Raw genomic sequence first — 19852 nt, forward strand, 5'->3', positions numbered from 1 at the left:
AATAGTGACTTGCCAGCCTCCCTGAACCCAGTTCTGTTCTGAGCAGCGAAGGAACATGTGTAGTTGGCAACAGGAGACGGCCAAGGCTCTTCCCCCTCTGGAAAGACTTATTAACCAGTACACTGGAAAGTGTGACTCATTAGCCAGTTTGGTGGGCAGTTTTATGTGAGATATAGAAAATTTAGATAAAACTGAGATTCCTTCTCAACACAGGTCTCTGAAAAAGAGAAACTCTACTTTCTTTAGCTCCTGCATGAAGAAAGTCCCTTCTTATGTGTAAATTCATGAGTAAATCCATTAAAAGTCTCCATATTATTTCATTAGGGATCAAAGAGAGTCGGAGTGGTTTATCCATTTAGCTACTATAAGTCATTTTAATGTTTTAGAACACAATTAGTATAACTCAAATGGTAAGGAAAACAAACACCCAGAGAGGTACCAAGACTGCTGTTACTGTCATCGCTGAGCAGCAGTCCCCTAAGTCCTGGTGCGACTTGTTTCTCTTGCACACATTTCATAGAAGTTTCCTTGGACACAAATTCTATGAAAATCACTATTACTCCTTTTTTTTTATCCTCACCCGAGGATATTTTTTCCATTTTTTGTACAGATAGAGTGGGAGGGAGAGAGAGGAAGGGAGAGAGAGAGAGAAACATCGACGTGAAGAGACACATCGAGTGGCTGCCACCCGCACGACCAACCAGGGCCGGGGACAAACTGCAACCGAAGTACGTGCCCTTAGCGGGAACCGAACCCGGGTCTCTCTGTACCGCAGGCCGACGCTCTAACTGCTGAGCCAAACTGGCCAGGGCTATTACTCCTTTTTTTAAAGGAAGGAGAGAGCAATGGAAGGCGACCCCAGTAATAAGCCTCAGCCACTCACCTCTCTCAGACACATGATGTCTAACTCTGAGGCCACGTCCTGAGAGCCCCACAGACAGTCTAGAGGCCATGGCCCCAGAACACACGTCCAAAGGAAAATAACTGAAGGAAAGGAGGAGAGTGAATACGAAAGATGGACAGTATTGTGCTAAATCCAGGCACCGTACCTCAGGCACTGCACTGAGCGTGCACACGAATCATCTTACTCAACACTCACAAGGATCCAAAGAAGTAGAGATTAGCCTCACGTTTTATAGATCAGGAAACAGATAAAAGTGATTAGGTGACTCGTGCTAGGTCACAGGCAGTCTGAGTCTGCCTCTGCTTCCAGGATGGCGCACTTCTCCACACCCGCAGAGCCCAGCCCTGCGGCGATCGGCTGGGGGCACCAGAGGCCACCGTCACCCTCCAGAACACTTCAGGAGTAACGAACAGGGAAGAAACCTCGCAGGCCCTCGGGACTCTCTACCACTCAGATTACAAGCAAACCCACAGGCCCCCCAAAATCCACATGCTGTCCATTTGAGATGATTTTCACCGGTCCTCCTGTTTGGCTGAAACAAGGCAGCGCTCCTCAGAGGCAGCGCGGTTCTTTTCTGGTCGGTGTGGGGCCGCAGGGTGACCCAGAAAGGCCTCCTGTTGCCACTTCTGTCCGTCCGGACCTCTGAAATTTTCTCTGTTATCGCTTGGCAAGTGCATCACTTACATGCTATTCTCACCTCTCTATCTGTTCATTAACCACGGACAAGCAAGATGGCATTTCCTGTCACTTGGAACTGTAAATACAAAAGCAAATCTAGGCAATAAAATGAAGGCACTTAGTCATTGGAGGGTCATCTACGCACTCAAGTGCTGATGAGCGAAAGAATAGAATGTTTGGGAATTATTACACAATATTCCGGGGGCGGGGGAGGAAATTGGAGAAAAACAAGATTGGCACAACTTGATAATCGCTGAAGCTAGATGACACATACATGATGTTTGTTTGCTACACTATTCTGTGTACTTTACTTTTGTGCACGCTCACAATTTTCCAATGACAAGGTGCTATGTGTTTTTGTTTTTTTTAAAGTGGGTCATCCAGGTGCTTCAGAACACACCTGAATCAATTTCTTGATAACATTTATACTCCTCTGTCTGCTCAGAATTCAGGCTGGGGCTTCACCGTTTTCTCGACAGCTCAGTGCCACATCTAGGCATAGTGAAAACAGCAAGAAGCCCAAGCCACCAAAACTTAATGTAAATGAAAAGCACTTTTTACATTTGCAATCAAAACAGATTTCAAGCCCTGGCTGGTTTGGCTCAGTGGTTAGAGAGTTGGCCCGCGGACCAGAGAGTCCCAGGTTCGGTTCCCGCTAAGGGCACGTACCTCCATTGTAGTTTGTGCCCTGGCCCTGGTTGGGGTCGCATGGGTGGCAACTACTGGATGTGTCTCTATCATGTCGATGTTTCTCTCTCTCTCTTCCTCCCTCTCTCCCTTCCGCTCTATCTGAAGATAAATACAGGAATGTCCTCAGGTGAGGATAAAAAAAAAACAAAAAACAGATTTCAAAACCAGAAAGCAAGTTGCCAAAGATACATACAGCAATTCAATTATGTAATTAAAAAAAAAAAAAAAAGCATCACCTGGTTGATACCAAATTCAAGTTGTCCTGCATTAAATTCTATGCCGACACCAGTTTGCTAGGAAAGAATGTTTTTCACACTGCCGTCTGTATTGCTCTATTTCTTTTTCTGTCATTGGCACAGTACCTGGCACACAAGGACTCAGTAAGTGGCAGCTCACTAAATACTGTTATTTAGAAATGATAGTGAGTAGTGGATAACTTCCAGAACTCTTCCCAACTCTGATTTCAACAGCTCAGCTGTCCAAGAAAACACCAGAGTGAGAGGGGAGGGAAATGTTTTCTGCACGGGCAAGTAGGGCACTATCACTCTGTCACGGGTGATACAAAGTGACAGTTCTCCCATAAAGGACCCCAAACAGAAACCCAACAACGTCCGCAGCAGGTCAGACAGTCCGCGTCATCAGCCCCAGCAACGGCGGGTACAAACAGGCACCGTGTCCTCCCTGGCTGGAGCCACAAACCCCGTGCTGCGGAGAACCCGGTGCGCTCACCTCAACCTTTAGGTCCCTTGCGCTGCTGCCGATCACCCTTCAGCACTCGCTTGTGTAACGTGCTCCTTAAAGTTACCTCTACTCTAGCCTGTGTTCTGGAGAGGCCACTGCTGCTCTTGTTCTTACACAGTCTAATGTATTCTCCTAGGAAATGCCCTCCTTTAGCATATGCCTTTCGATAGTAAAGATTTCCTTTCTTCAGCGGGAAGCAGCCCTCCAACCCTCAACACACAGCAATCTCTTCTTCCAGGAGTGGCTATATCCTTGGATGACATCACAGCAGTATTCCATTTTCCAAAAAGTAATCTGAATAATTAAATGGAGAGATTAACGAGGGGGGAAGGGGGCTTTCACTGGTTGTCAGCTAGTGCTGTAAGCAAAACCTCAATTAGAGCAGAAACAAAGATTCTAAATTCCTCAAGTATACACATGGGCTGATTCCTGTTAGTCATTCCTCGCTTCAGGTCAGTCCAGAAAATAACACTTTGCCTATTCATGGTATTCTTCAGCATCCACACTAAAAATCTCCCCATCTCTCACTAACAGTCTTTAGGATTGAATGCAGGTCCCCAAATCTGATGTCCTGTCATATTATTTGGGAAGGATTTTTAGCGCTTCACAAACATCATGCTATAAACCAACAGCATACTTGTAAGAAACCACAGCTTGCATGAAGACAGAGGGGTAGCATCAGACACAAGACTCTCGTTGTTGGGATCAGAGTCATCCACCCCAGTTCTCCTTCATTTCTGCCTCAGGCACCACAGCTAACACCTGAGCCTTGGAGGGCATTCCAACCCCACCCTCACCACACAAAGCTCTTCATTAAAAATCCGTACCTGCTTGCCCCCACCCTCAGAAGTGTTGTAGGCAGGGCAGAACGGTCACGAAGTGGAAATGAGGAGAAAGAACATAATTTTAATGTTATATTACTCTGTCCGCTTGGAATCCAGGCTGGGGTTGTCTTTTCTAGAGAGCACAGTCCACATCTTAGAACAGTGCAAACAGTGAGGAGCCACACTGCCCAGAACTTACCTAGGGATGCAGGCTAGATAGGAAATGAGTCTCCTGAGATCTTCCTGTCGTATTCTGTCATGATTGCTGCGGGCCGGGAACGTTAAAATGGGACCTCCACGTTTATCTCTGCCACCTGAAAAACAAGCATTCGGAGCACACTCAGAAGAAAATGAGAAGACAGGACACTAACACGCCGCTGGACGTCCGATGGCGTCGCCATCCACTCACGCAAAGCTGATACTCTATCAACTGCAGGGCCAGAAAGGACTGTGCGAAAAAGCCACAGCCCCTGCTTCAGTGGGGACACAGCCAGGCCAGTTCACCCCCTCCCAGGACTCGGTGAGAAGAGTCCAAGTTCTGCACACCAGCTGAAAGATCTCACAGAAGGCCTGTCCCTTCCCTGCAATGTGTTTCTTCCTCTCTTCAGTTTTATGTTTGAAGAAACGTTCTCATGTACATGGGCTTATTTGCCTTGAACAGCCAACCACTTCCTCCCACCACCCACTGTCTCCTTCTCCTCCACCTCGTGCCCTCTCCTCACCCCCAACCCCCACATTCTAAGCTTTCCTTTGCTACCATCCAAATAGGGATTTAAGTCTTAAAAGGGAAAAAGATAGGAATGTTCTTCAAAATTCACGCTGAGGACTTTATATAATCTGGATCTAGGACATAAAACCCCAATGGCCAAGTTTCACCAACCTCTCACACGAGCCACGTACACGAAATGGGAGTGGGGCTACACATGCGAGAACTACGAAGCCGAACTGGAGAGTTAAGGGCTCTGGAAGAATAACATCACATGAGCACAGATCTCAAATGATGACCGGTCTCTGATAGCTGAGCACTCCTATTTCTCATTAACACACCACTCACCATTTTTGGTGAAATTGTCACACAGATTTTATTACGTCCGTCAGAGTTTTCAGGCAAGAAAACAGAAGGAAAACGGAGCCTTCTCAGTGGGTCCTCCACTGAGCTGTAGCGCTCTGGCCCCTCTCTTCAGAAGTACAGCACTAAGCCCTCAAAACCAAGTCACAATATGTAACTCTCCATTATCTCCTCATCTTCATTATTTACCTCATCGGCACAACTCAAATTAAAAATCAAGCAAATAACAACAAGAGAAAACCTGATGCTTTCCATTTTAAAAGGTCATGAAAGTATTCAGCAGAATATGTTATTTTAAAAATACATTTTACCAATATGGGTATTTATAATTTCCTGGGATGATCAGCACTCTTTGTAAACAGGAATAAAACTTAATCCTGAACATTTCAAAGGATCCACATGTACTTACAGTCACGCAGTCTAGAAAAGTGTTAAATTATTCATTAATCCAGTAATTCTGGTATTAAGTGGGAATAACACTAAATCCCAGCTACCAATGCATACTGTGCATGGCATCCAGCGACTGACACACGCATTCCTGTCCGATCACCACAATGACCCTGTTAAGAGGTTTTAACATTCCAGCCATATAATTAAAGATACTGAACACAGAGAGATTAAATAAAGACAAAGGACTCTGACAGCATGGTTACAGATCCTTCACCCTGACAAGAATGTACATAATTTTTCAAACTAGGGGCTTTAGTTCTTCCTAAAGTAGTAAAAATGACATAAGGACAACTAAACAATGAGTTCCTAGGTCTTTTCTACAAATGAAAGGTACTGTTCACCCTGGCCGTGTGGCTTAGTTGGTTGGGCACCATCCCATGCTCTGAACGGTCCCTGGTTCAATTCGCAGCACGTGCCCAGGGGGAGGGCTCAATCTCCAGCAGATGGCATGCAGGAGGCAGCTGATTGATCCTTCTCTCTCTCTCAAATCAATAAAAACATTTTTTTTTTAAGTGGGAAGCACTACTATTATAACGAATAGAATGTCATAGCCAAGTAATCGTCTAAAATACGAGATAGCATTTTTAGGGTAATATCAATGGCTCTAGTTTTTTTGGATTACCTCTTGTTTCCAATATAAGACAGGAAACAATTTCAACATTTTAATTCCCCAACATCTTTTTTTTCAAATAGGAATCAATATCGTTAATCAAATATATTATAGTTCAACACATTATAGAAATTTGAACTTTTAAAACTATAGTATGAAATTTAGATAAAAACATTCACTCAGCCCGGCTGGTGTGGCTCAGTGGTTGAGCATCCACCCATGCACCAGGAGGTCGCCTGTTCGATTCCCGGTCAGGGCACATGCCCTGGTTGTGGGCCAAATCCCCAGTGGGGGGCATGCAGGAGGCAACCAATTGATATTCTCTCTCATCGATGTTTCTATCTCTCTCTCCCTCTCCCTTCCTCTCTAAAAAAAATCAATAAAGGGGAAAAAAAAAAAAAAACACGTTAAACCTAAACTTGAATTTCAAAGTAGAGGGGGACATTTCCAATTTGTCTTTTTCAGAAAACTCTATACGGCAGTTTTAAAACTTCATCAAAAATCATTTATGGCCCTGGCTGGTTTGGCTCAGCGGTTAGAGCGTTGGCCTGCGGTCCTGAGAGACCCGGGTTCGGTTCCCGCTAAGGGCACGTACCTCGGTTGCAGTTTGTCCCCGGCCCTGGTTGGTCGTGAGGGTGGCAGCCACTCGATGTGTCCCTTTCACATCGATGTTTCTCTCTCTCTCTCTCTGTTCCTCTCTCTCCCTCCCACTCTACCTGAACTAAAAAAAAAAAAAAAAAAAAGGAAAAATATCCTCAGGTGAGGATAAAAAAAAAATAAATAAATAAAAATCATTTATGAAATAAAAATTGCTTACTCTCTATTTAAATAACTTAAACATTTGTTTCACTTGCTAACCTCCCTACATTGAGGTTTATCTTCCAATTAGTGGTGTGTCACAGTCAGTGACAGGCAGGCACCAAAAATCACCCATCTGCTGACCCCTCCCAGCGAGGTTAAAAAAAAAAAAAATCAACATATTAGAATCAATGAAATATAGTATTAGTTCGTAGGCACATGGTCTTCTGAGCTTCAAGGGGCTTAAAGCAATGCCACAGATGTCTGTTGAAATTATATGCCCCAAGATTTAGCTTGTTTGCCAATGTCACAGAAGGCACCCAAATGAGAATACTGTTTGGGTTATGAAGCAGAGAAGTTACAACTTCAAGTTCTTGTTCCTGAACTAATAAATATAATAATGCTGCAGCTTATACAAGAATCCTTTATTAGATACACTAACATGTGTCTGATGCCAACCCACAGCCTCCTGCAGAGGCAGGCGGGACAGATGTCAGTCCCATTTTACAGACAGGAAACTCAGCACCTCAGTTTGGACAATAAAAAGAACAGGGCAGGAAATCCATTTCCTGCACCTACCAATGTCACAGGATACAGTCTCTGGACCTCTCCACATCTGCAATAAAAAACCAACAGCTCAGGAGAGAGTACTTGCCTATCCAGATGTGTGTTAGTCAAAAAAAACAAAGAAAACAGAAAGGACCGTTTTTGTTCATAATGACAGTTTTATTTTTGATTCTTATAAAAATGGCATGCTCTCTACTCTTCCTCTCCCCGACTTTTATTTGGCAGGCACCTATCACCTTCCAGTCAACTATGTAACTTACACCTCTGTTTGTCTGTCAGTCTCCCCGACAAGAATGGAAGCCCTATGGTGGCAGGCACCTTTGTTCATTCCCTGAGATCACCCTCAATGCCTAGTGAGAGAGGGGCACGTAGAAAGTGGTATTCAAATGTCTGCTGTATGAAAGGATTCTTCTTCTCTATTCCACCCAAAGTTAATTAAAAACCTACCATTAGGTGTCAGGAAGTTAAAAAAGGAAATGCCTGAACATTCCTTTAGGAAACACAGATGCTATATAAACAGGTGTATTTAATATTTTTTTCTTTATTAATTTCAGAGAGAGAGAATAGAAGGGAGAGATAGAAAAAGAGAGACTAAGAGAGATAAAGAGAGAGCTAGAAACATCGATAAGAAAGAACATCGATTGGGCCCACAACCTGGGCATGTGCCCTGACTGGGAATCGAACCAGAGACCTCTTGGTGCGTGGGTTGATGCTCAACCAGTGAGTCACACCGGCCGGGTTGAGGTTTATTTTAATATTAAAAAGAAGGCTGAAATTGTCCTATATTATAGCTACAAATGTCTGTGACAATTATTTCCTTAAACCCAGTGACACGTTTCCCTCTTGTCTCTTGAGTGGTATGGCCCAGAATGACTAGAAGCAGCTAGATTCAGAATTGCCCCTTTTCTTTATAATACTCACTCAAGGATATGTTTTATTGATTTTAGAGAGAGAGGAAAAGGGAGAAGGAGAGGGAGAGAGGGAGAGAGGAAGAGAGCAAGAGCGAGAGAGCAAGAGCGAGAGACAGAGAGAAACATCCATCGGTTACCTCCTGTAGGTACCCAACCAAGTGTCAAACCCACAACCTAGGCATGTGCCCAGACAGGAAATCGAACCTGCAAGTTTTTGGTGTATGGGGTGACACTCTAACCAACTGACCCCCCCAGCCAGGGAAGAGCTGCCCCTTTATCATTAAATAAAGAACTCACCTTTCACCCAATGAGAATGAACTTCTCCTGGAAGGCATACTTAGTTTGAGAAGTGTAACGTCAATTTCAATGAACCAACTGGATTTTCCTCTGTATGGCCCTTATTTGAATTCCTGGATTAGAACACCATTAAAAACTACTCATTATCGCTCCCTACCCTGCCCCCTCCACCCCAAGGAACAGTCTATAACTCATGACCTTGAAACACTCTGAAAAGACGCAATTTGAAAAACAGAAATTGTGGCTACAATCTATGTCTATTAGGTAACAAAACTCTGTTAAAAGGGTGTCCACTGGGTTCCTGTCCCAGAGCTGCCGAGGCCAACAGCTCGTCAGCCCCGGACCTTACCAGGCTCGCCTCTTCCTGCCTGGTCCTAAGGGGCCAGGAACGGGCTGACAGGCTACTTCTCATGAAGAGGCCAAGAGGACTCTGGAGTTCTGGGAAGGCCTCTGCCAGTAGCTGGCCTTCCAGTCAGTCACTAAGGGCTCAGACTATACTGGATGTCAATAAGAATATATGAGATGGATGGAAGGTACCCTTCCCTTTCCATGAAATGATGAATCCTGCAAAACTAGAACAAGAACGACTAAGGTCAGTAGTCACAATACTAACAGCACAACTCTGGGCCATCAAATCCTACCTTCCTGTCCATCCATTCACTGCAAAGGTGAATGAATGTTCACCTTGCCCCAAAAGAGCTATTATAAAAAGGTAACCCAATGTCCATCCATAGGCAACTGGCTGAATAGACTGTGGTGTACGCACGCTCAGCATAGTTACATACAACTGGCTGAATAGACTGTGGTGTACGCACGCTCAGTATAGTTACATACAACTGGGTGAATAGACTGTGGTGTACGCACGCTCAGCATAGTTACATACAACTGGCTGAATAGACTGTGGTGTACGCACGCTCAGCATAGTTATATACAGATGTAAAAGAAACAAGGACTCGGTGCACTGCTGTGTGCTCCTTGGTAGAATGCTGTTGAGAGCGAGACAAGAGGAGCCCAGAAAATGGTGCTTAATAATTACTGTTTCTCTAAGGGAAAGGGTATGAGAACAGACAGATGGACACACAGAATGCTCTTATTTTAAAAGTATAAAAAATGAACCAATAACTAAGGAACACAAAAACCTGTTTCCTGTGGGGAGAGATGGTACAGGGTGAAAGAGGTGGAGAGAAACTAAATTTAACCACATATTATCTTTAACTCTTATTTTTAGTGTTTATGCTTGATGTACACATTTTACTTAACAATGAAGCCAGATTGGGTGGCTGTTTTTTTTTAAGCCGTAAAAATGTAAAGCACAATGAAACAAACGCAGCCAAGTTTCAGGTTGGTTGGTAGGCACTTGATCCACACACAGAGGGACAATTTATATGACTTTAAAACACGGCAACAGGACAGTACATTCCTCGTGGCACATGCTCCTGGGACAATAACACAGAAGTCATACTGTGCCTAACATCAGTATCACAATGTTAATAAGCAGTTATGTTGATGAGGGTAAAAACTAAGTATTTTAGCATAGGGAAAGAGAGATACAAATACATAATCAAAGAAAAAGAAAATATCTGTAATCCTAAATGTGAATTGGAAATTTTAGTATGAAGTTATGACATCTTTCTTCATTGGGGGGGAAAAAAAGATAACATGCGTGCACACACGCACATCATGAAGTAGAAACCACAGGACACACTTCTTTTAGTGCCCCTCCTTCTGACGTCGAGCATGGAGTTAGAATGTCATCTAACCTCATTTAATTCATGCTCTGAATGGAGAAAGTGGTATTCTGCTATCTACGAAAGTGCAATGAGGATTACTTTTTAGAATACCTAAAGATAAGACTGAGGATCAGAAATATTCAAGTGCAAGAAATCCTCACTGGATTTTTAGATCATGACCTAATAAGTAGCTCATGGAACCACTGATCTTCTGGGCTGCTTTTTAAAAGCCACTCACTGGAGAGCTTTTACAAAGACACCATAATACCCCTAATATTTTTTAAAATGGGGTCTTAGCAGAAAGATTAGCAATTGGAAGTGCTGGGGGGGGGGTGGAGAAATGGGGAGCTGAGCATGGGGATCTATGGGGGTTGAGGAAATGTTCTAGAATTGGACTGTGATTTTGGTTGCACAATCTTGTAAATCCACTAAAATCCACTGAATCGTACTTTTAAAAGGTAGACTGTATGTTATGTGAATTACTTCTCAATTTAAAAAAAGGGTTCACAGGTGAAATTTTTTTTAAATTAACTTGTTGTTTATAATTTACTCCCTCCCACATTTTACCACATAAATAATCATTTGATTTTCATTTTATGATTTTCCCCCCTGTCCCCTACTAAATAAGACAGCAGCAAGCCTGAGGCGATCAGCAGCCGGCTCACACTAACGCAGCTTGCCGACTGGTCATAAGCCAGGACGCACCATAAAACTGCGGCGGCACCTACCGACTTCACCTCGTGAACACAGCTGGCTCTCATATTTTAAGACAGTTCTGTATTAATTTTTTGCAAAACTTCCCTCCCCACTAAAGAGGCCCAGCTTTAATTATCCCTGCAGAACTGAAGGTTTAGCAAAGATTCATGATGTAACTCTAAAAGACCAATGATTTCATTTCTTCAATTCATTAAAAGGGAAATCGTTTTAGTTTTGATAGAAACTTAGATTTAAAATGCCATCTAATAGCATATTCTGTGTTAAATGCATAATGAAATAATGAATACAAACAAAGTCACCGATCTTAACCTTCCGCAGTGTCACATGCCCACCTCAGGGGCTTCACAGAACGAACGTAGAATCACTTGAGATTTAGGAACAAATGGGGAGACAGAAGGAACAAGATCACAGATCCAAACTTTAAAAATAAAAAAACTGATGAACATTTGGGATCAGGTTTCTTTAAACCTTTTTTACTGATGCCTCTCATATTTATAAGTAGCGTCTTTGCCCTCTGTTAACTTTAAAGTCCACCTGTAAACCACAAAGTCAAGAGTTGACAAAACCGGCCTGAGTCCATAGTTGGTCAGCAACTGATTGGAAAACAGCAAAGGCTACTGTGAACAGTGAATTACAAGCCAAGAGAGTTGATTTTTCGTTCTTTAACCATGTGTTCCCATTGATGTAAAGCACTCTCTTATTTTCATGAACTTCATATAATCTTCTGTTAACCTTCCAAATGCACTATGCAGTAGATTTATTTCAGCAAAACCATCAAACAGTGTCTGATAGGGGCCAAGAAATACTGTTAGGCAGAAAGCAAGGTAATAGTTATGACAACACCGTAGGAAGCTGCATCCCAAATACAGACTAGTCCCCTAGGCCAGAAGGACACACAGAACATAAAAGAGCAGCTAGCAGTGTTATAAAGTCAAAATAAAACATGTTTAAGAGGAGGCATCACATTAGCCTGTTTGAGAAAGATGAATAGTTAGCAAGGAAAACACATCCAGGAAGACTGTCTAAAAGCATGGGATCATCTACAGATTTGCCTCCTTGTAAAACAGAGCACAAAAATCTTACAACCCTTTTTTTCATAAGTAAACTCGTGCCAAAAAGGTGGAGCACCCAATGGTTGTCCTGTTCCCCAAAGAGACAACCCAAAAAAAGTCCTAAAGCTGACCCTCTCCGTGCAGAGCGGAGGGCGGTCAAAGCCTGGAGGACTGGTCCAGACCGTCACCACCTACAGGAGGCCAGGTGGCCGCAGGCCGGGTTCCACGGGTGAGTGGAGAACCCAGCTGGGAAAGACCACCAGAACTTTCACGGTCCACGGCCGAGGGGTCCAGGACCAGGTTGGCCTAGGGAAGAGAGGCCATGGATACTTGGGCTTCCTCACTCTCCCGAAGAAGAGGCAACACATGGCTACAAAGTACAAGAAACCAAGGTAAGAACTTCAGGACCCAATGGCATACAATCACATTCCCACCACTTTTGCTGAGATGACAAACTTTTTAAAAAATCCGTTGTTTTGCCTAACTGATCCCCAGGGGCAAAAGATCCGAATGTTTGTAAAAGGACAGAAACAGACATTTCAATCACCAGTGTTATCCGACTGATGACGTGCCTGCCAACTAGAAGAAAATGCTCGGGGCTTTCATTTCCCAGGGAAATGCTCCAAGAATAAAGCAGTTAAAAACCCACCAAATACCAGTGCTTCTGCGGGTGTGGCAGGTGAGCAAGTTCTGTATTTCAGACTCTGTGACACTGTGTTAGAACTAGTCAGAGGATCAATAAAGCAGATTAGAAAGTTAAACTTTACCTGAAAGGTATGCAACTTTTTCCTTTAAAATTGGCAAAACATCCATAGCTTTCATTTCATCGTTTTTTCGAAACCCTGAAATACAAAAGAAGAAAATAAAATTACTAGGTTGCTTGAGTGACATTTAATTTTTTAACCATTCTATCCGATGCCAACACAGCAGCTTTCTTTATGCCCATTAAACTGGCTCTAGAAATATCATTTGAAAACATTTGAATTCTGTGAAGGAAAGTCTCTGACCACAGAGTAATCTTCTATTTTAACATGAAACAATGATTTGCCCACAGACCCAGGGGTTACTGAACCAAGCAGGCTCTCGGCCATCTCTAACAATCAAAATTCGGTCCCCAAAAAGACAGGATATAAAATCAGCCCACATCATTTCAAAAATCTTCATTTTAATCTTGTAGATTAATGTAAATACTGGCAAATAGAGCTGCAACACTGCTTTTTAAAAACTGCTGTTTTGGCGCACTAAAACCTCTAGGGGGAGCCCAATGCCTCTTCCTATCAGGCTTCGGAGTCCAAAATAAACAGTGGCAGGGAGGAGAGAAGGGAGTATAAATAGCTGGGGACTGGCCACAGTTCCCTGTTGGCTCTGTCCTTCCAGGCTTTTCTGGGTCATGCCTCCCTGGAGGAATGTCACTGGCTCATGTGGTAAGATGGCCCAGTGCCACCTGCTTCAGAGGGTGACCAAGGCCCTCTTCTCACTGTGAACCCACTCTCCCCACACCCCTCTGTATCTTCGAGGGCCAAGTGGAAATCCTGTGGAAAAGAAGCATGCAGCGGGCAGGTGGGGCCACGACAACATCCATCTAAGCAAAAGGAATCCTTGCAGCCCAAACATGTCCAGCCCAGCTCACCTGGGCACATGCCCACATGAAAGTGTGAGAGAAAAAATGTTCATGCTCATGACACCGCCTCAGGATATGTCTCTTAGAGGCCACCTAGGTTCAGGGATGACAGCATGCTTATCAAAACTCCACAGAGGCCACCTAGGTTCAGGGATGATGGGATGCTTATCAAAACTAGTAGCTCTGTTGATTGGCAGAGCATTCTCTAGAAAAAATAAATAAAAGACTGTTGCCCCATCTCTATTTTCTTGTTTGTTTTTTGCCAAAACAGAAAAGCATCCAAAATGTAAGCTTGGTAATACAACCAATGCAAACACGGAGACCTGTTATTAGACAGTAAACAAACAGAGCTTCCACTTCAGGTCTCTCTGAGGGGCTCCCATTGGACCAGCTCTGCCACAAATTAAATTTATAAAACACAACTATTTTGAGGCACTGGAGATGACCAAAAGCAGGGAGAGACACTTGGGAAAGGGAAATGACATTGGGGCACTTCCCCTAGTAGGGCTTGTAGCCAGAGGACAGGCCCAGTCTAAGCCACACGGAGCTGCCAAAACAAGAATCAGGACACAGTTCGGGGTGACCTCAGCATCAGAAATTGAGAAAAGAAATTGTGGGAAGGTGAAAGAAGAGCCCCAGATTCGGAGTATTCACTTGGCCCAGGCAAGCTCCAAGCAGCCTAAGCTCTAAGGCAAGAATGAATGAAAGATCTGACCAAGGTTTGAGCTGTTGCCCACTGCAGAGGAGACAGTTTGTATAGTGAGTCCAGCCAAATTAGTAGCCTTCTAACACAAGCAAGGCAAACAACAAAAAAAGCAGCATCTATGGGAGGAATATAACAGAATCCAGTCTCTACAACATTATCATTCACAGAAGTAAAGAATGACTAAATCAATGGTGTGGTTTGATTTTTTTTTTTTTTTTATCCTCACCCGAGGACATTTTTCCATTTTTTGTTCAGATAGAGTGGGAGGGAGAGAGAGGAACAGAGAGAGAGAAACATCGACGTGAAAGGGACACATCGAGTGGCTGCCACCCGCACAACCAACCAGGCCTGGGTCAAACTGCAACTGAGGTACATGCCCTTAGCGGGAACCGAACCCGGGTCTCTCCGGACCGCAGGCCGATGCTCTAACCGCTGAGCCAAACCGGCCAGGGCTTGATTTTTTTTTAGAGTAAATCTTTCTTGTTCATACATAGAATGTATATACTAATGATCCAGTTCTACAGGATTAACAAAGACATTGATAATCACCAGAGTTTGAACAAAGATGGCAGCAAACAAATCTTGATGAGGACCCTGAGGTACAGGAGGCTTAGTGGTACTATATAGCTGGTCATGAAAAGGCCCAACACAACCCGGACCTCCAGATCACCAGGTCATTTTGCTTTCCAACATACTGGGCTTTGTGCTGGCAACCTACCAAGCTTGTAAAACGTGGCTATTTATAAGAGGAAAAACAAGAGCCAAGAGTTCTGCAATTTCATCCTTAAGGTTCCTTCAAAATTCTTGAATGGATGCGATCTAGTCTTGGCAATTCATTGCCGGTCACTGGGCAATTCGCTGAATGTGTCTGGAAGATTGATTACATCCAATTCCATTTGATGTGGTCACAGGTGGCACCAGGGCAAATGCAAAGAGAAATCAGGCACCACCTCAGGCCTCAAGGAGACAAGTTTATATATACCCATAGAAAAGGCACAGTATGAAAAGTTCTATAAGCAGCACAATGTGGCAAATGTGGAAGCAGACCAAATGACAGAAATACTAAAAAATTAAGCCTTAGCTATAGATCCCAATCGACGGGGATTTGAAAAATATCCCCCTTCTATTGCTACCAGATAAGACAAGGCATGCTTCCTACCATTCCCACAGATGCCCAGGCCAGGATGCAGCAAAGCCCCTCCCCCGAGAAGTGCCACCACAAACTGCAGTCCTGGACTCCCGCACTTCAGAAACAGGAGCCCCACCTGTGGGTCTAGATTCCTCTACATAAGCCTCAGTGAGGAGAGTGTCCTAATCCCAGAGCTGGTGCCTCAAAAGATGGCAATGTGGCTTCTAATAATTACAAAGCATTTTGACAATTCCTGCTCACTCTCTGAACCACACCTACTCATTAATACCCTTGATGGAGCAAATGATGGAAATCAGAGCTGCAATGTTCCAGGCCACCTCACAGGAAGAATATAACGTTGATGTAAGAAGAAGGTGAAGAAGCCCAGCCACTGTGGCTCAGTGGACTGAGTGCCGTCCCATGGACTGATAGGTCCAGGTTCGATTCCTGGTCAGGGCATATGCCTGTGTTGTGGGCTCAATCCCCAGTAGTGGATGTGCAGGAGGCAGTTGATCAATGTCTCTCTCTTTCTCACATCAATGTTTCCATCTCTCTCTCCCTTCCTCTCTCTCTCTCTAAAAAAAAAAAAAAAGGTGAAGAAAACAAAACTTAACAATGAAAATCACAATTTCCTATGTCCTACTGTAAGACACCAACTCAATTCCATGTATTTTCAGTTTCTTAAGACTTTGGTTACATCGGCCTATCAGTTCCTGAATTTCTCCCCTAAATAAAACTCAGAGCCTTTCTAGAAGAGGAAAGGTACAAGAATCAATGGCTAAACTGGTATTGAAATGTGTTATACTTATATTGTGATATATGTACATGTCCAAACACAGAGTAGAATATAAATTCTAAACAGTTTTATTACTATGGTTTTGTTGAATGTGTCACAGGAAAAGAGATGTTAATTTCACTTAAAATGTCAATTAAAACTGCAGAAATATAAAACTAATCATACAAAAAACTGTGTGTGTGGTTATTATGGCGGTCACCTATGCATTATTTTTAATCTTGTTTGCATTGCAATAGACTGAGAAAATATGTACACATACTAAAGCCAGATTAAACACATCATGTAACTTTCAATTAAAAGAAGGAGGAATTCAGCTGTAAAATATCCTTAGATCAAAAAGGTAGTTTCTATACCATGCCCTGAGGAGCTATTTATGAAAACAGAGTGTGTAACTATAAAAAAATATTACGAAGAAATGGCTTCTGTGCTGTCCCACTGATTTATATTACGTCGCTACCGACCAGGCAACTCCTACTGTCTTCTTTCCTCGCAGGTTAAAGGATCTAGCCGTGGTTCCTAAACTTTTGGAACAAAGGGATACGCTCCGTGACCATCCCTGGAAGCACACACCTCTCCTCCCACACTCACAGAGAGGGAAAGGAATAGCAAATGCCACCTTGGAGTGCTACTTCTGAGACCACGGACCGCATCTTTGTGTCACAGACCAGGAGTCAGCAACAGTTTTACATCTAAGTGTCACCAAGGGAGTTTGAAAATGCTAATAATAGGTGGAAAGGAGTACTCCACAGAGAATATTGGTAAAAATCAGAAGAGAAAGGACAGAAAAAGAAGGTAAATGGCCAAAATCAGAGGCCATTTAGTTGTATTCATTTCTTTACTTACTGTATATAACTTTTGCAATTCCACAGAAATTACACTGAAGTGGGCAGAAAGATATATGGGTTCTTGTTACAATTTATTTTATTTATTTATTTATTTTATCCTCACCCGAGGATATTTTTCCATTTTTTGTACAGATAGAGTGGGAGGGAGAGAGAGGAAGGGAGAGAGAGTGAGAAACATCGATGTGAAGGGACACATCGAGTGGCTGCCACCCGCATGACCAACCAGGGCCGGGGACTAACTGCAACCGAAGTACGTGCCCTTAGCGGGAACCGAACCCGGGTCTCTCCGGACCGCAGGCCAACGCTCTAACCGCTGAGCCAAACTGGCCAGGGCTCTCGTTACAATTTAAAGTACATTTTGCTACCTGAGACGAAGAAGCCGGTTACTCAGTGGTTAGAGCATTAGCCTGCAGAAAAAAGAGTGCCGTGTTCTATTCCAGCCAAGGACCGATACCTTGGTTGTGGTTTCTCCCCAGCCCTGGTTGGGGTCATGTGGGAGGCAACCGATTGATGTGTCTCTTTCACATGATGTTTCTCTCTCTCTCCCTCCTGCTCTATCTGAAGATAATTGGAGGATTAAAACAAAACAAAACAATGTGAGTTGTGGTTTTTTTTTAATCCTCACTCGAGGACATTTTTCTATTTTTTTGTTCAGATAGAGTGGGACGGAGAGAGGGGGAGAGAGAGAGAAACATCGACATGAAAGGGACACATAGAGTGGCCGCCACCCACATGACCCAACCAGGGCCGGGGACAAACTGCAACCAAGGTACGTGACCTTAGCGGGAACCGAATCTTGGTCCCTCTGGACCGCAGGCTGACGCTCTAACTGCTGAGCCAAACTGGCCAGGGCAAGCCAATGTGAGTTTTAATGAAATGCTAGCTTCGGAGACAGAACAAAGCCCAGACTGCAGTGAGCCCAGGCTCATCCACTGGGGCAGAAGATATTTCCTGGGGGCTTCCTAAAAGACATACAAGTACCCTTTCAAACCCAGTCTACAGGGAATTTGATCAGAATGTTTACATGATAACGTCTGTCATTACTCTCAGATCCTGAGATTAATATTTGTTGAATACCATTTGGGGGAAAGGGTTTTGGGTTAAAAATCAGATATTATCATTGTTAATATAAATGTACAGATAGTGCTTGATGGCTTTCTTTCCTCTTTCTGGTTTCAAGTCAACACAAATAACACTTTTTCCTAAAACAAATTAATCTTAATATTTAATATATTTAATATTTTAAAAATCTCAACTCCAAGGTTCACCATGGTATTACTTACCAACACTGAGTCTGTTAGCACCTTTTAAATTGCTATTTGGTTCAGCAGCCATGTCAATTTTAAACTCCTGCTCCCAAATTGCTCCTATTTCTTTAAATAATAAGCATTATGTTGCCCATCAAAAGGTTAGTTTTTCTTTCTCTTTCTCTAATTCAGCCTGCTAGCCAGAAGATGACTGTTTTATTCCCTGCTGTATCCCAGACACCCAGGACAGGGCCAGGCACAGCATGGTCAATAAACATGGATGGCCGAATGAATGAATGAACATACTTCCCCAACTTTTTATCCCTGAACCCCCATTAAAGCACCTCAATGTTCCTTAGCACTTTCTATTTGAGGTTATGAAATACAAGCTCCATGTTCAGATGGTCAATCCAATAGTATGATTTTTAAGAAGGAAAATTAACCTCTCCACCCTAGGAGGAAATATTCCACAAGTTATTCAACAATGGAAAATCTTTTAGCTGAATCAATGGTCTGAAACTTCAACTATCTAATACCTCACTGGTCAAATCATTTTCTCATTTTTATCCCGTGACTCTGCAAGGAGGTGCTGTATTGTTATTGTTGACAAATACCGTTTGAAGTGAGTCACCACTGAGCAGAATACTCATCACTTGGTTACTTACTTGGGATTAGATTTTTTTTTCAACAAAAATAAAAGGAACAACCACCCCCTAGTGTGTGTGTGTGTTTTTTTTTTAATTATTTAAAAAGAAAAAGAAGCACTGTGGAAATATGTTCACAATGAGTAAAGGCTTTTATGCAGCACATTATTCTAAAAGTTTGTTTTTTTAACATTGTGGTTAAAAAATTTAAGATGAAATATATCAAATGAGTTTAAAAAATTAATCAAATTTGTTTTGAAATCTTAAACTAAAACACAGGTTATTTTTTTTAACCCCAAATTTCTCCTAGATCCTAGCAATAACCATAGTTATTTCTTGATCATTTGATCTGAACTGCTCAAAATGAACTGCCGCCTTGTCCGGAACTGTCCCCCTGCCGAACCTGCATGGGGATGTGTCTTTAGGAGAAAATCCACGGCGCCCTCATCCATTCAGAGATCCTGTCGGCTACACTACTTTAGCATTTACTAAATGGGAAAACAGAAAGTGAGAGAAACTGGGGAAGAAAATTCCATAAAAACACAGGTTGTAGCAGTAATAAAAATGTGTTGATAAATAAAGCAGCATTTTGAAACGACAACAAAAAGGAACATTAGCTAGTAAGCTAGAGGATTACTATTAGTATTAAGTCTTGCTGGTAATTATCAAATTTTGCTCATTAGTTTATCTGGGGAAACGTGGGCCCAACTCACCCCTGAACACAAAGAGCAGGGTGATAAATCTCTGCATCAGTGGCGCTGCGCATGTGCATACATAATGGAGGTGACGTCACCCCTTCCAGGCCCAACCACAGTTCCAACGCTGG

At 43.0% G+C, this 19852-nt stretch overlaps 1 protein-coding gene across 1 annotated transcript in view; it reads right to left on the reverse strand.

Moving 5' to 3' along the window:
• TRIO (trio Rho guanine nucleotide exchange factor) overlaps positions 1-19852 on the reverse strand; it is a 342804-nt gene that overhangs the window by 213767 nt on the left and 109185 nt on the right. The window contains exons 2-3 of the mRNA XM_036280916.1: positions 12806-12880; positions 4037-4151 (exon numbers count right to left, since the gene is read on the reverse strand). Coding sequence (XP_036136809.1) covers positions 4037-4151; positions 12806-12880 — 190 coding nt within the window. The remainder of the gene's footprint in view (positions 1-4036; positions 4152-12805; positions 12881-19852) is intronic.

The sequence above is a fragment of the Molossus molossus genome, unplaced genomic scaffold (genome assembly GCF_014108415.1).
Source record: "Molossus molossus isolate mMolMol1 unplaced genomic scaffold, mMolMol1.p scaffold_m16_p_3, whole genome shotgun sequence".
NCBI lineage: Eukaryota > Metazoa > Chordata > Mammalia > Chiroptera > Molossidae > Molossus > Molossus molossus.